Genomic DNA, 13,631 nt, shown 5'->3' on the forward strand with positions numbered 1-13,631 from the left:
TGTGTGCAAACAGAAGAAGAAGAGGAAAAAACGCATCTGTACGCGTTGACGTATCTATACGGCTGCCAGACCCCGTCCTTGATTTAACAAGTACACTGCACTGGCACCATGCCAGCACCAGCGGCAACAAGCTGTTGCAGATTGCAAGATCGTCAAGGACGGGCAAGAAAAAAAGAAAAAAAGAAAATGGTCCTCCTGATTTCTCAGGATGCGGTGTGGTAAGAAAAGGAGAGGTGGACGTTTCGTCCAGACAAGACAATGCTGTAAGGGGCCCCCGTGTGGCTAGTACCCTCACTCCCTCCCACAAGACAACATGGCCCTTCTCGAAACCCACTGGTCCCTCTGCCTGGTGCTGACTAGACTCGGTTAGAAACCTAGGGACAACAACAGTAGGGGGGGCGCCCAAGGGCGGCAGCAGCAGAAACAGCAGTGCAGAACACCAGCGTTTGCTCATGCGAATAAGGTCTCCCCCCTGCAGAGAAGCGGCTGGCTGCAGTAACAGGTCTTGTGCCTCCTCACATGGCAAACATCCCGTCAAAAGGTCGAAAACACGTTGAACAAGTGAATCAGCTTGGTCCAGTCAAGAAAAAGCCCTAAAGGCTGATGAGCCTCAACTCATTCCATACAGGGAGACATCAACCCTATGCCAAAGCTCGATCGTGTTCGCCTCCACCCCCAGATTCATCTCCTGTACGGCTATCTAGTAGCTAGTATCAAAGTCTGCGCCGTCCATGCTCCTTCTAGTCCCTGTAGCGAAAGATCATATAAGTGGAAAAACAAAATAAAAAAGGGGCCAATATCTGCTTCCCAAGCGCCTCGTTTGGCCCCCTTCTTTCCGTAGCCCCTTCACCTGTTCAGTTCCCCTTGGGCGAGAGTGTATATGCTGTGACGTTTGATTCCCCAAAAGAAATATCTCATCTCCCCCCTGATGCCAAATCATGAGCGTCAACGAGCGTCAAGGATGGCTCTCGCTTTTAGCTTTGCCTTGAGCAGCACCTTCTCGGCATTCTTCAGAGGCGACGATGGCCAGCTGGAAATAGTATCAAGTGCAACGCGCAGCTGCGCCTCTGTGGCCTGGATCCTACATTCCGAAGGGAGGTGACTCCGGCTGCAGAAAGGACACGGCGGATGGGACTGTCCAGTTGGCTCTGCGGGTCGGGAGAAACCTGCATTCACCTGGCCTCTTTGAACCCCTTGCGCAGGTGGTTGAGGACGTGGGGTGCTGGCGAAGAGTGTATTCGATGGGTGGCCACCACGCACGACTGGTGCCCCATTCGGAGCGGGACTCCGGGCCTGCGCCTGACCAGTGGCGAAGTGTGCAGAGCGGTGAAGCTGTTGCATACGCTGGTTATGAAGGCTTTGTTGTCGTGCCGACAACTGGGAGAGGTACTCGTAGTTCATGAGCCCCGGGGGAGGCATAGGCCCAGTAGGGGGTGCTGTAGCCGGGTACACTCTACGGGAAACAGGCTGGGCCGTCGGGGGTAGGTCGGAACCGTGGCTGGTCAGCCCGGCAGTAGGATAAAATGCAGGTTTGCCACCTCGCGATGAGGTTGGCGAGGGGCGAGGCTGTAAATCGACTGGTGTACTGACGGGGTTCCATGAGATGGTCGGTCGAGGTGCTTCAGTGCTTTCGGTCGTCACATTCCCGGTGACCTGGGGTTGGCCCTGTCGGTTGGGTGCACGTTTCGCGGTGGTGTCTTTAGATTTGGTTTTGGGTGTTTCTGCAAGTTGCAATCGTTAATGGCCATATTCTTCCTCGTCCTTTTGAAGCTGGGAATTTGGTTCCTGAATCTTACCTTTGACTTTGCTCTTGCCAATCGCAACAGCGGCGGGGAGGTCGGGCTCACTCATGGACTCCTCTTCGTCATCCTGCTCTTCTTGATCAGAGTCCGCGTTAAAGTCGGCATCTACGTCGGAGCCGCTCGCATCTGCCGCGTCCGCCGCCTCAGTAGTGGAATAGTTGACAGCCTAAAACGGGAGAGAGTGCCTCATGTTAGCCAAGGTCTTCTTAAACCTCCACGGAGAAGAGAAAAGAAAAGTAAACATACCCTACGACGCCTGCCTCCGCGTCCCAAAGTCACCGCGTTCTCTTCCGCTATCCTCTGAGCCTCGGCTTCTCGTTCCGCCAAGATGCGCTCCCAGATACTGGGTTGCAGTGTTGGGTCCTGATGTTCGGCGAGTTGGTCGTCGAAGCTCCCCTTCTCGTTCGCCCACACTCTAGCGAATGAAAACTGCGACTCGGCCGTCCCTTCATCCGTCTTCGTTTGCTCCATGCCCGAGCGATCTAGAAGCTTATCGACGCTGGCATCGTCGTAGCGGATGATGTCCTTCTGGTCCTGCTCGTCGCTGAAAAGCGTCGACGCTCCGAATTTTAGGATGTCCTCGAGATCATCGCCCGCATCCGCCTCGTTGTCCATACTCTCGATGAGAACGTGATCTAGGGCCATCTTGCTACGCCCAATCGCCATGATCTTCTCTTCCGGAGAATTCTTCGTCATCAGCTGGAAACACAAGACCTTCTTCTTCTGCCCAATTCGGTGCGCTCGAGACAGGGCTTGGATGTCCTGGTGCGGGTTGAAGTCGGGGTCCAGAATAATGACGGTATCGGCCGTCGCCAGGTTGATCCCAACACCGCCAGCCCGCGTGGACAGGAGGAAGGCAAAGATGGGCGAGTCGGGCGCGTTGAAATCATCGATGCGTTTCTGCTTCTCCAGACTGGATATTGATCCGTCGAGTCTTCGGTGGTCGAGTCCCATCCCATTAAGAAAGTCCTCCATGATGTCCAGCTGCCCCAAGAATTGGCTGAAAATGAGGACCCGGTGGCCGCGCTCTTTCAATTTCGGAAGCATGATCTCGAGAAGCAAGAGCTTTGCAGAGGCCGATATGAGGTTTCTCTGCATGGTCTCCGGATCCGCCGTCTTTTCCTCGATGGCCTCACTGTAGAGGAATGGGTGGCATAGACATTTACGCAGTTGCACGAGAATGTTGTTCAGGCTCCCTCGTTCCTTGGATCGAATCTTCTTGTTCGCGAAGATGGCCTTGATCAACTCCGGGCTCTTCGACATGATCGATTTGCAGAGCTTCTCCTGCAGAATGCTCATGGAAACCGGAAGAATGATTTGCGCCATGGGCGGAAGAAACTTGAGCACTTGCGCCTTGGTGCGTCGGAGGAAGTACGGGCGGATCTTCTCGTGCAGCTCGGGCAAGTTGGTGGAATTCAGCTCGCTATACTGTTCGTCCAGCTGGGCGGCATTATGCTTGGGGTCAACGAATTGGAGCAAGTTGAACAGCTCACGCTTGTTGTTCTGCAAAGGAGTGCCGGTAAGCAGGAGCCGGAAGGGGAAGCGCATGGACTTGAGAGCAGTGTAAAGGAGGTTCTGGTCGTTCTTCAGTCGCTGCCCTTCGTCCACGACCAGTCCGGCCCAGTGTACTGAGCTGAACAGGGACTTTGTTCGCTCATCCTGCGCCGAGTCATACGACATGACGACGATGTGTGCCTTCATCTGGGAGGAGCCATCGGGGAACAGCTCGTACTTGTAGGCCAGCTCCTGCGGTCGGCGTCCACCGTGGTAGGCCACAACACGAAGATCGGGTGCCCAGTATTTGATCTCCCGTCGCCAATTGGCGCACGTCGAATTGGGAACCACAACCATAAACGGCCAACACTTTTGCGGGTTAGCTCTCAATCAATAGACCAGTTGAAAGGAATCTGGCTTACCTTTGGCTTATCCTGGATCAAGGTGGTAAGGAGAGCGACGACCTGGACCGTCTTTCCCAAGCCCATCTCGTCGGCCAGGATCACGTTGCGGCTCTGGTGATAGTTGTAAAGAATCCACGACACGCCCTCCATTTGATACTCCATCAGCTTTCCCCGTTTGATGCCAGACGGTTGCACTTTGAGGTCCTCGAAAGGGCCATTCCTGTACTGCCGGACCCTTTCCCTCATCTTGTCATACGAATCGTTCGGGAAATACTTGCCGCATAAGTACTCCTCGTAGGCCGCCTTGAAGGTTTCGTAAATTCGTCCCGAATCAGGCGAAGGCGGCGAGTCCCAGACGGCTTCGTGGTAGCCAAGGCCCTGAAACTTGACGTAGATCTGTTTGACCTGGGAGATGCGGGCCAGGTCGGCTTCTTTACCCTTCTCCTTCCTAGACGATGAAGACGACTTGTCCATTTTGACAAGGAAAATAACATCCGTCAGGAGATACTCTTCGGGGATGGCGTCTTTTTCGTCGAGCTTGAGCAGGCTTTCTGTCGCGTCCCTCTTGGCAAATGTCAGTCGCGAGGCGGCTACCACGGTGCCGAATATCCAAGCACCGGGCATCCAGGAACAATGAAAGTAGGAGCGGTCCTGCCATTTCACAAGGTATTCTTTATCATCCTCTCGGAAGTCATCGTAGCTCTGGTCCGGCTCGATAACCTTGCTGATGGGACGCCAGGCGACCAACGTCTGCACCTTGTCATTGATCGTGGCGCAATCTCGACAATTCCAATTCGCCGAGTACTCGGCCAGTCGCTGGTCTCGGATGTTCGACGGGCTGGTGCTCGAATCTGGGATGGACTGCTGGCCGGACAGAGGAGGGAGATGCTCAAAGTGCCAGCCGCGCTTGCACCTCGTACACCGGAATAAGACGTTCTGCGGGTTGTTGATGAGTGAGGTGTCGACGGGTACGATAGGATCGACACCATCGTTTTCGGCCCTCAGCTTTTCTTCCTGGCTTGCCGTCTTCTTCTGGGAGAAAGCGGCGCAAGAAGGACCATCGTCCTTGCAAGACTGGCACATGTGATACCGGGGAGCATTCCTGTCTTTCTTCAGGTGCGTGCCGATACACCATTTGCATTGCAGGACAAAACTGTCTGTGCCAATTTTCGTAGCCAGGTGATCACGCTGAGCCCGGTAGCCAAGGCAAACTTTGTGAAAGGCGAGGGCGCAGCCCTGACAGCCGATAAGCTGACCCTTGCCAGAAACAGGACCTTGACCGCATGTTTCGCAAACCGTGGTGTGGAAAAGCGGAAAATCCGAATCGGGAGGGAGCGGCTGGAAAATTTCCTTGACGCTTATGACCTTGGGGACTACCGGCTCTCTGGAATCGACGATATAGAACTCTTCGTCATCGTCATCTAGGGCAGTGGTGTCTTTCATGCTCCTTACGTTGCGCGTCGACCTTCCTGACCTCCGTCGGTTGTCCTCGAACTCGATGGACGAGCCGCGGGATCTAGGTCCCGGGTTTTTGGCAATCCGAGATGACCGAGCGCGCATATTCTTCCGCGGTCTGCCGCGCGTTGGGTTAATGTCTGATGTGACCAAGGTAAACTCGTCGTTATCGGATGCAAGGAACGATTCCTGAGCTAGTTCGTCCTCTTCATATCCAGAACCCGCGCCGTTCATCAGACCCATGCTAGTCAAGGTGAGCTGCCTAGGTCGACGCTCTCGGAGCTGGCGACCATGTGACTGGCTCGGCACAGATCTGGGTTCCTCATCTTCCTCGTCCTCCTCGAGCTGGGCGTGGCTTGTCTGGCGGGCCGTTCGAGATCTTGAAAGACGTAGACGCTTGGCTGGTCTAGTGGGAATATCATCGCCGTCGTCGTCGTCGTCGTCGTCGGGCATTGTGAGGTCGTCCGATGAGACCGAGTTGGATCGGGAGTCATCTTCAAAATCGTCCCAAAAGTGCGATTCCCCCTTGCTCCGCCTAGAGTACGAGACCTGGCTGCTTGGCGAGTGATTCATTTGAAATTGTCGCAATGCTCTTCTTCCGCCGGGGTAGTCTAAGAGATTCGCAAGAGGTACCTTGAGTAAGAGGAGAGGTCAGCTTCTGAAGAACTTGTAGGCCGAAAATCACCCAGAGCCTGTGGGGTGGCTAAAGGGTCTGTCCCTGACAATGGGTTGGGCTGTGGTCAAGAAAGAAAGGGCCTTTGCTTCTGGGCCAAGGAGGGGTAGCGGGGAGAACTGGGTTAGTAGTAGAGAGACAGGGCCTAGGGTAATTCAAGGGACACAATGCAAGCAGATATATCTGAACAACATCATAGACTGGAGTGAGGCTGGAGATGATGGTGGCGGAGGAGGCAAGTTTGAGGACGGGGCAAACAGCTGAGGCGCAAACCAAAGCGCAAACTGAGGCTGGCAAAGAGAGGTCCATCTCGAGATTGTGGAATATAGAAAACTCACGTAGTCTTGCCGCCCATCAGTATACTCGAGTCTGAAGAGTGACTCGTCATTCTCGCCGCCTGGATCGTCCGTTATCTCTTCGATGAGAAAGTCCACAACATCGCTCCGAACCTCCACGTATTGACTGCGCGCCTCGTCGGATAGTCGGGGAAGTACGATTTCGAATTTGATGGGCCGGACCATGGGCCGGACCCCGTCGTTCAGCGGGGACGCTGGCGCAACATGGTCGTGGGTAGGAAATCGATCAGAAGCTTGCGAGGGAGATGACTCGGCATCCAGCTCTGCCAGTTCTTGCTGCAAAGAAGGGTCTTCTAGTGATTGCAGGGCGGCAGCGGCAATGCTTGCTGCTCCTCCGCCAATGTCGTCAAACGTAATATCTGGGAGGAGCTCTTCGTCGAAGCCGTCGGGCAGGGGAAGATCGTGGTCCTCCATGATGTGCGACAAGGGTCGTTTGGATCAGTCGAGCACGCTAGAGCAAGGGGCGGACAAGAAGTATGCCACACATAGATCCCGTGGAAGACAAGGTGCAAGAAGATAAATAGTATGACAGAACTTAGCCAAAGGGGCTTAGGGGAGAAGGAAGCCTCTCATCAGCTCTTCGGCGATATAGAAGTCTTTGAGAAGGCACGATACGAAGTTGCCAGTACGTACTGCTTTGCTACTGGACGCGTTGAAGCTTCAGAACGCGGTTTGCCGACCAAGGGAATTTACCTAGCCCCGCAATTTTGAGCCAATTGACGTCTGTTAAGCTTCACCGCCCAAAATTTTAACAGGGACGAGCGGCAGAAAAGTAGAACCCCGACATCGTCGCCGCTTACTATACAGAGGTAAGTAATTGCTTCCACTGGGCCTCTGGACTTTGTTATCGTCCCCTGCGTCCTGCTTGAACAAGTGGGCTCCTAGACACCATTGACATTCGGAACGTCCCACTTTGACGACACATCATGCAATGAATTTTCCAACAAGATGGAGCTTCGTCGCTTCACTCAGACAACGTCGTCCTCTTAGATATGCGACCCCCCGCCACTTCCTTTTCGCAAACGTCACCCGATCACAATCCTCCTTCTCAGCTGCCTGGCGCGGTATCCGCAATGAACGGGCAGACCGTCGGAAGCCAGTAACATCCAATGCATCACGCGCCGACTTTCGTCCTAGGAATGGAAGGGTGTCGTCGTCTCGAGGCGGCGCCGAGCGTGCCAGGCCTGTAGACATCTTCGACAGGAAAATGGGTGCGGCCGCCGACGGACCACCCACAGGGGGGGACCGCCATAGGATCAAGAGGGCTTTCAAGAAGATGCGCCAGAAAGAAGAGAAAAGGGAGAGGGAGATGGATGGCCGGAAATCGCGAAGCAAACGCTTCCACGACCCGGACTCCGATTTCGGCAAGAAGAGCTTGGTGTACCAACTCAACAAAGGAGACCTCAAAGACAAACTTGCCAAACTGCTTGAAAGCAAAAAAGCCGATACCCAAACGCAGTCGCCGTCATCCCATGGAACCGAACCTACAGCCGAGCACGCGAGGAACCCGGACGCAAAAGTCTGGGATCGACGGTCGGGTTTTGATAGAATGCGGCAAAGGGCGAGAGAAGAGCTGGAAGTCAAAGAAAGAAGAGACGACGACTCGTCCTGGGCTCTGGCGGGCCACGGAAGAAAACCCGATGACCTTGCGGCGACCCTACCGTACACCACGGCGGCGTCACAGTTTCTCTTTGGGCGATGGCCCGTCCTCGCCGCTCTCCGCGAGGCCAGGCGCAAGCTGTACCGTCTATACATCTACGACGGCGCCAGCAATAGGCACGCGATCGAATCCATCCGCGCCCTGGCCGATAAGCACAATGTCCGCACAACCGTCGTGCCGGAGTCAAAGCAACATCTGCTTGACAACGTGAGCAAGGGTCGGCCTCACAACGGCCTCGTGCTTGAAGTATCGCCGTTACCCCAACTGCCGATCCGAGGGTTAGGTCCCGTCACCGACGAGGGCTACACGGTCGATATCGGCCACCAGACCAAAGAGGAGGTTGAGATCAACGGCAGCGAACCATTCCAGCGATGGGACTCCCGCGGCAGCCACAAGCCCTTGGTTCTCCTGCTGCACGAGGTGATGGACCCCGGCAACCTGGGCGGCATGCTACGCACGGCGCGGTTCCTCGGCGCCGCCGCCGTGGCCGTCACCAAGCAGTCCTCGTCCCCCGTGACGCCGACGGTGGTCAAGGCAGCCGCGGGTGCCGCGGAGGAACTGGTCATCTTTTCCGTGGCGGACCCCGTGGCCTTCCTGGAGGCGTCCCAGGATGCCGGCTGGGCCTCGTACGTGGCCGTGGCGCCGTCGGCGGGACGCAGCGGTCAGAAGCAGCTGACGGCCGAGGAGCTGGCCGAGGAGGACCCGTTACGCGAGAAGCCATGCATCCTGGTCCTGGGCAACGAGGGCGAGGGCCTGTCCAGGAAGATGATCTCGAGAGCAGATTGTCAGGTTTCGATCCTGCGGCAAGCCAGGATCGGGACCAGCTCGGTTGACAGCTTGAATGTCAGCGTTGCCGCCGCGCTGCTCTGCGATGCCTTCACGCGAGGGGCTAGGGCAGCCCCGAAGACGTTCCAACAGGCGCTGAAAGTGGATGAGAAGAAGGCTCTTGGGAGCGAGAGTCTGTTTTAGATCCTGCGTCTCTCATGTTGTAATATCACTGTAATGTAGATTCTCGGGGGAACAGGAGAAAATAATGTACTACTATTTAGCGAATATATAGAGTCACACTTGGCTTGGTAACATGGCTACTTCGTTATCTTTCGTGTCCTCTGGTCTGTGAGGGAGGCGTTGTACATGACAACACTCGGCATTTATACGTAGGTACCGGTACTTCACGTCGCACCGCCAACCCCATGCTCGGTTGGCTTCCGGTGACATTCACGGGATGAAATTCCGCGGTCGCTTAAGAAAAGACACTTGATTATGGTAGGCAGAGAGAAGAAAGTGGTGGTTTATGTTTATACTCTAACTGACCTGCAGATAGTACTGTCAAGCGCCGCTCGGAGGTCAGAATGGAGACCGAAATTTGTCAACGTCCAGGCGCGCTAATGAGGATCCACTATTTCCGGGACTATCCTCCCGCCCTGGCGGTGCCGTATGAAGTTGCATCTCCACGCGAAATACTCCCTCCATAGGGTAAGTACTCTGTATATACAGTACAACGCATTGTCGCTTCCATGTCCATGTCGGGAGGTCTGATCTCCCCGCTCATTAGAGAAGAAGGCAAAATGGAATGTTCCAGCAGGTCAGGGGACTGAACCGGAGTCGGTCCGGGGAACCCGGGACCAGCATAGCAGACGCCTATTCTTCACTTTGGACTCGTCACGTTTGTTGCACCCCGACCTTTTGTTAGACTGCTGATACGGACGGTCATTCTGCGTTTACCTACGTTGTAAGTATCATGCCCACTTCTCTGCCTGTTTGGCTCGGAAGCAAACGGGTGGGAGGAGGGTGAGGGGAGGAAAGGACGAGAAAAAGAAAAAGGAAAGGGAGGGGAAAAAAAAAAACGTCGCCATGACCACTCACTTGCTGCCCGATGATTTATTATCACTCCCAGCGCAAACATGTGCCCGAATGTGTACGAATTAATTGGGAGTAGCCGATGTCACTACTATCACGGGATGTCCGATTGGTGCAGGTTCCATCTTCCAACGGCACCCTGGACCTGTCGCCGCAAACCAGCGTGGACTATAAGCCTACGAATATTACCAACCGTCCCAAGGTCTCGGGTGTTGACTTTTCATCGTCGGAAACGTGTCCGTTCACCATAATATCTTCCTCCCTCCTTTTCTTCTTAACCAAAGGAGACAATATAAAATTATTATTATTATTATTATTATTGTATACTACGCTGTTATCACCTAGCTACATAGGCTAGCCTTCCAGGCAACAGTCCTTCCCAGATTCGGGAGGGGGGAAAAGCGTCTTCGTCTTTGTCGTTGTTGTTGTCGTCGTCGCCCTGATTGGAACTACAGTCGGAATAACCAAATGGCACAGTCGGAGTAACGCGCCTTATAAATATACTCTTTTCGATAAGTCTCGGGATCTATTCCTATAAGCCTTTTCCGATCCATCCAAATACCATTAGACGATCTGGAAAGTATCGGCGACAGCATAGAACATATACGGTCCGACGTGTTCGGCTCCGCAGAGTACCCCATAGATAACTGTTTTTTTTTTTTTTACCTCTTAGGGCTTCGACGCTCAAGACCCATCAGCCATCGCCGGGTTATCACTCAGCAGTTCCTATAGTTAGTTCAAGAATATAATCAAGAATTTACCGTGACACCGACCCGGCTCACGGCCTTACGAGGCACTCCCTTATCCGTGACCGTCATAGATACGTGATATCGCGCGCTTTCGACGTCTGGGAAGCCCGAAAGCGCGTAAATCGTGGCTGCGAGCCTAATCCCAAAGATAACGACGGCAACGCGCTGTCCGGTCCATACGCATTTCTTGACGTCGCGCATATCATACCTCATTCTCTTGCGGGGAGGGGTTTTTATCCGTGACGACAACGACAACAACGACGACGACAACGACAACAACGACAACGACAACGACAACGACAACGACAACGACAACGACAACGACAACGACAACGACAACGACAACGACGAAGACGAAGACGAAGACGAAGACGAAGAAAAGGGTTACTGCTACTGCTGCTATTAGCTTCGATCGAATAAACGAGCCAACTACGTTGTAATTATTACTCCTCGGCCAAGACACCAAATTGGCAATGACAGCGAAGAGTTGGCAACCAAAGCGTTGGTAATTGATGCCTCGCCATTTCAGCCCCCGACGAACGGTGAGTCAGCCACCACACCCTTCTGCCATCCTATTCTCGCTATTCGTATTCTCAGCCCGAAGAGAGAAAGCCAGGATCCATCAGAAGGAACGTGGCTGCCTCAATCCCGTTTTAACCCCCACTCCCATGAGAATATGGGATTCATGTGCCGTTTTTGAGCAAGTAGACATATCACCCGTCCGATGTGTACCTGATGTGAATAAAATGAATAATCACTTTATAGCTCTCCATGCCGTCTCAGTTTAATATGATCAGGACAATTCCTAATCTGGGGTAGATTTTTCGCCCCTGGCCACCCACCTATCATGGACGACTGGAACGTTTCTTTTGTATTTATCCCCTACTATGAGGTTTTAGCCTGGTTGCCGGATTCCCGTCTCCGGGGTCCGAGACGCATGGAGGTGCCCCGTTTGGACCTTTCAGGCTCAGGTACCGCTCCCTGACGTGTAAATTACCGTTTTTGGTGCGGCTTGGGTTGATACGACGTGTCTGTTTCGGTAGCTGAGTGAAGCGCTATTCATCTCCTTTCCCAATGCCCATTTACCGTATATTTACCGTATATTAAATGATGCCCCAGACATTCACCGAGACACGCGTTCCCCAGATGCCCCACGAACCCCATCCCGCATAACCCAACTGAATGTCACAACATGGAGCCACATCGCAGCATACCAAGACACAGAGACCATCCTCCCCCATGTTATTCGAGTCATCTCCCTCAAGTGCAACGGCCACTATCACGTACTATGTGTACGTGGACCTGGTGGCTTTGCGACACGTAGAACTGGGAGCCAAACAACGTAACGCACGAGAGCACGCGAATTCGATAATAGCTGCTAGGGCCAAGTCTCCGTCACACTCATTTCCCATCTGTCATCCGTTCTTCTCGCCTAAGAGCAAACCCCCCTGCCCCCCCGGGGTAAAGCCCCTGACTGCCCTCTCCACGTTTTCGCTTGGGCTTCGCTACTACTGCAACCTTACCCGTGTGTGCGGAGTAACTCGTGTGTGCGTGCGGCATACGGGACCGTCGTAATCACCATGTGCTTGCCCTTCCGTCCAACACACTTTTTCCTTCCTTCACCCGGGTGCCCAGCCGTACAGTAAGTACGTTGTATACACACGCACCCAGTCTTTGCCACGCACTAACCCCCCGGCCTGTCTCAACCGCCCTGTCTGTGAGGAAGCTCTCCCGCCCTCCCCGGAGAATCCAAGGCTCGAAGAGGGAAGGAACGTTCATTTTGGTTAGACAGGGGCTAAAAGGAAGGACACATGTTTCTGGCACATTCGCATCCCGCCTCAGCGAGTCGTCAATGGGGCAAAAAAATACGTTGTAACAGTCCCGTTAGGCACACCCCTGTCTCTCTTTCCGGGGCAGAAGTAACGGCTCGCCGGTAGTTTGCCTTGCTCCTTCCATCCCTAGTTTTTGAATATATGGACTAGATTCCCTCCCGTCCTTGTTTCCTTGTCCAGTTGCTCTTCCTCCATAATCCCGACATTGACCCCAGCTTTTTGAACTTTGACAATCCGATTACGAAAACCCTGTCTTCTCTCGCCGTCTCACTCCTACCCCAGCCGACTGTCATAGATCTCCGAGCTACTCCAGACGCTTGCTCCAAAGCTCAGCCCCGAGGTTCCGGTCCCTAATAACCACTATTCTCTTAATATCCGTAAGCCCAACTGCCTATGACACGATCGACTCTTCAGAAGCTAATATCGCAACCCCAGTCGTATCTCCCAAACCTCCTCGAGAATCAAACATGTCCGCCAGCCAAATCGCTTCGCCAATCCCCATGGCTACCCCGAGGGGAGATCTCCGCTTGATGACAGGCCAAGACATCTTCACCAGCATCAGTGAGACTCTCGCCTCGTCCACCAACGACCGCCCATCAACACCTGTCCACATTATCCGAGAGCAAGACTACAGCGTCCCAGCCCCACCGCCTCCCAGTCCCGTCTCCTTTGCGTCAGACCATTGGCCCGCCTCCATGCGGCGCTGAAGCGTCAAGATGCGCATGTCATGTTTGGCATGCCGGGTGGGGTGGTGTATCACATATCCTTCGACATCATGCACACGTTCCACCCAACACAGTGGTGCATTTGTGTGGAACGACACGAACGATGCCACGGGCTTTGTGTGTTGTCTTGTAAAACCATTTGCTTTTGGCTGTACCACCAACTCGGGTACGGCTTAATTTCGCCGGGGCGTACTGGAGTGTAAAATCATACATCGGAAGGCAGGCGACGGTCAGAAGGAGCTCACCCTCCTTGCCTTTTGTTTCGGTCAAATGGGTATTTGGGCATTGCACAAACAAAAGAATTGAGGCGGCGGGCCTCGATCGTCTTTGCAGCAGGGTTCTATTGTCTATTAATCATGGAGTATCTAGAGGGATTCGTCACTGGGAATTATTATCATTGGGACTCGTCTATCGCCATCATGTTTCGTTTATCGATTCGAAAAAAATCAAGTTTCTTTTTTCTTACAATAAAAGTCCTTCTATTCCAGTCCTCCAGATGCCTGTGATTACGACCATAAAACGGAAGCGTGTGACTGTCGGTTGGCCCTTTCAGTTGTGTCTCGCAACCCAACGGCAACAGGCAGAATTGGGAGCTGACGAGTCGCAATCGGTCTGGCTCTC

General features: G+C 53.8%; 3 protein-coding genes across 3 annotated transcripts; 2 read left to right on the forward strand and 1 right to left on the reverse strand.

The window, feature by feature from the left end:
• Positions 1-1,869: 1,869 nt before the first annotated feature.
• Positions 1,870-6,415, reverse strand: ACRALDRAFT_1007300 (uncharacterized protein; the record flags this gene model as incomplete). The annotated part of the gene is made up of 4 exons (XM_071014707.1): positions 1,870-1,968; positions 2,049-3,665; positions 3,719-5,788; positions 6,167-6,415. Coding segments are annotated over 4 exons (4,035 nt in total), but the record flags the coding sequence as incomplete, so codon positions are not given.
• Positions 6,416-7,007: 592 nt separating this feature from the next.
• ACRALDRAFT_1061154 (uncharacterized protein) lies at positions 7,008-8,937 on the forward strand. The gene has a single exon (XM_071016375.1). It carries the CDS (start codon positions 7,116-7,118, stop codon positions 8,811-8,813), a length of 1,698 nt encoding a protein of 565 aa, XP_070876905.1. The 5' UTR covers positions 7,008-7,115; the 3' UTR covers positions 8,814-8,937.
• Positions 8,938-12,543: 3,606 nt separating this feature from the next.
• On the forward strand, positions 12,544-13,465 carry ACRALDRAFT_1074732 (uncharacterized protein). Its single transcript, XM_071018276.1, has 2 exons — positions 12,544-12,662; positions 12,721-13,465. Exon 2 carries the CDS (start codon positions 12,753-12,755, stop codon positions 12,990-12,992), a length of 240 nt encoding a protein of 79 aa, XP_070876906.1. The 5' UTR covers positions 12,544-12,662; positions 12,721-12,752; the 3' UTR covers positions 12,993-13,465.
• Positions 13,466-13,631: the final 166 nt, after the last annotated feature.

This window comes from Sodiomyces alcalophilus, assembly GCF_042370955.1.
Source record: "Sodiomyces alcalophilus JCM 7366 unplaced genomic scaffold ACRALscaffold_2, whole genome shotgun sequence".
Classification (NCBI taxonomy): Eukaryota; Fungi; Ascomycota; class Sordariomycetes; order Glomerellales; family Plectosphaerellaceae; genus Sodiomyces; species Sodiomyces alcalophilus.

Bases quoted from the DNA above. Each gene is read 5' to 3' on its own strand.
- ACRALDRAFT_1061154 (XM_071016375.1), top strand. From the start codon at position 7,116: ATGAATTTTCCAACAAGATGGAGCTTCGTCGCTTCACTCAGACAACGT.
- ACRALDRAFT_1074732 (XM_071018276.1), top strand. From the start codon at position 12,753: ATGTCCGCCAGCCAAATCGCTTCGCCAATCCCCATGGCTACCCCGAGG.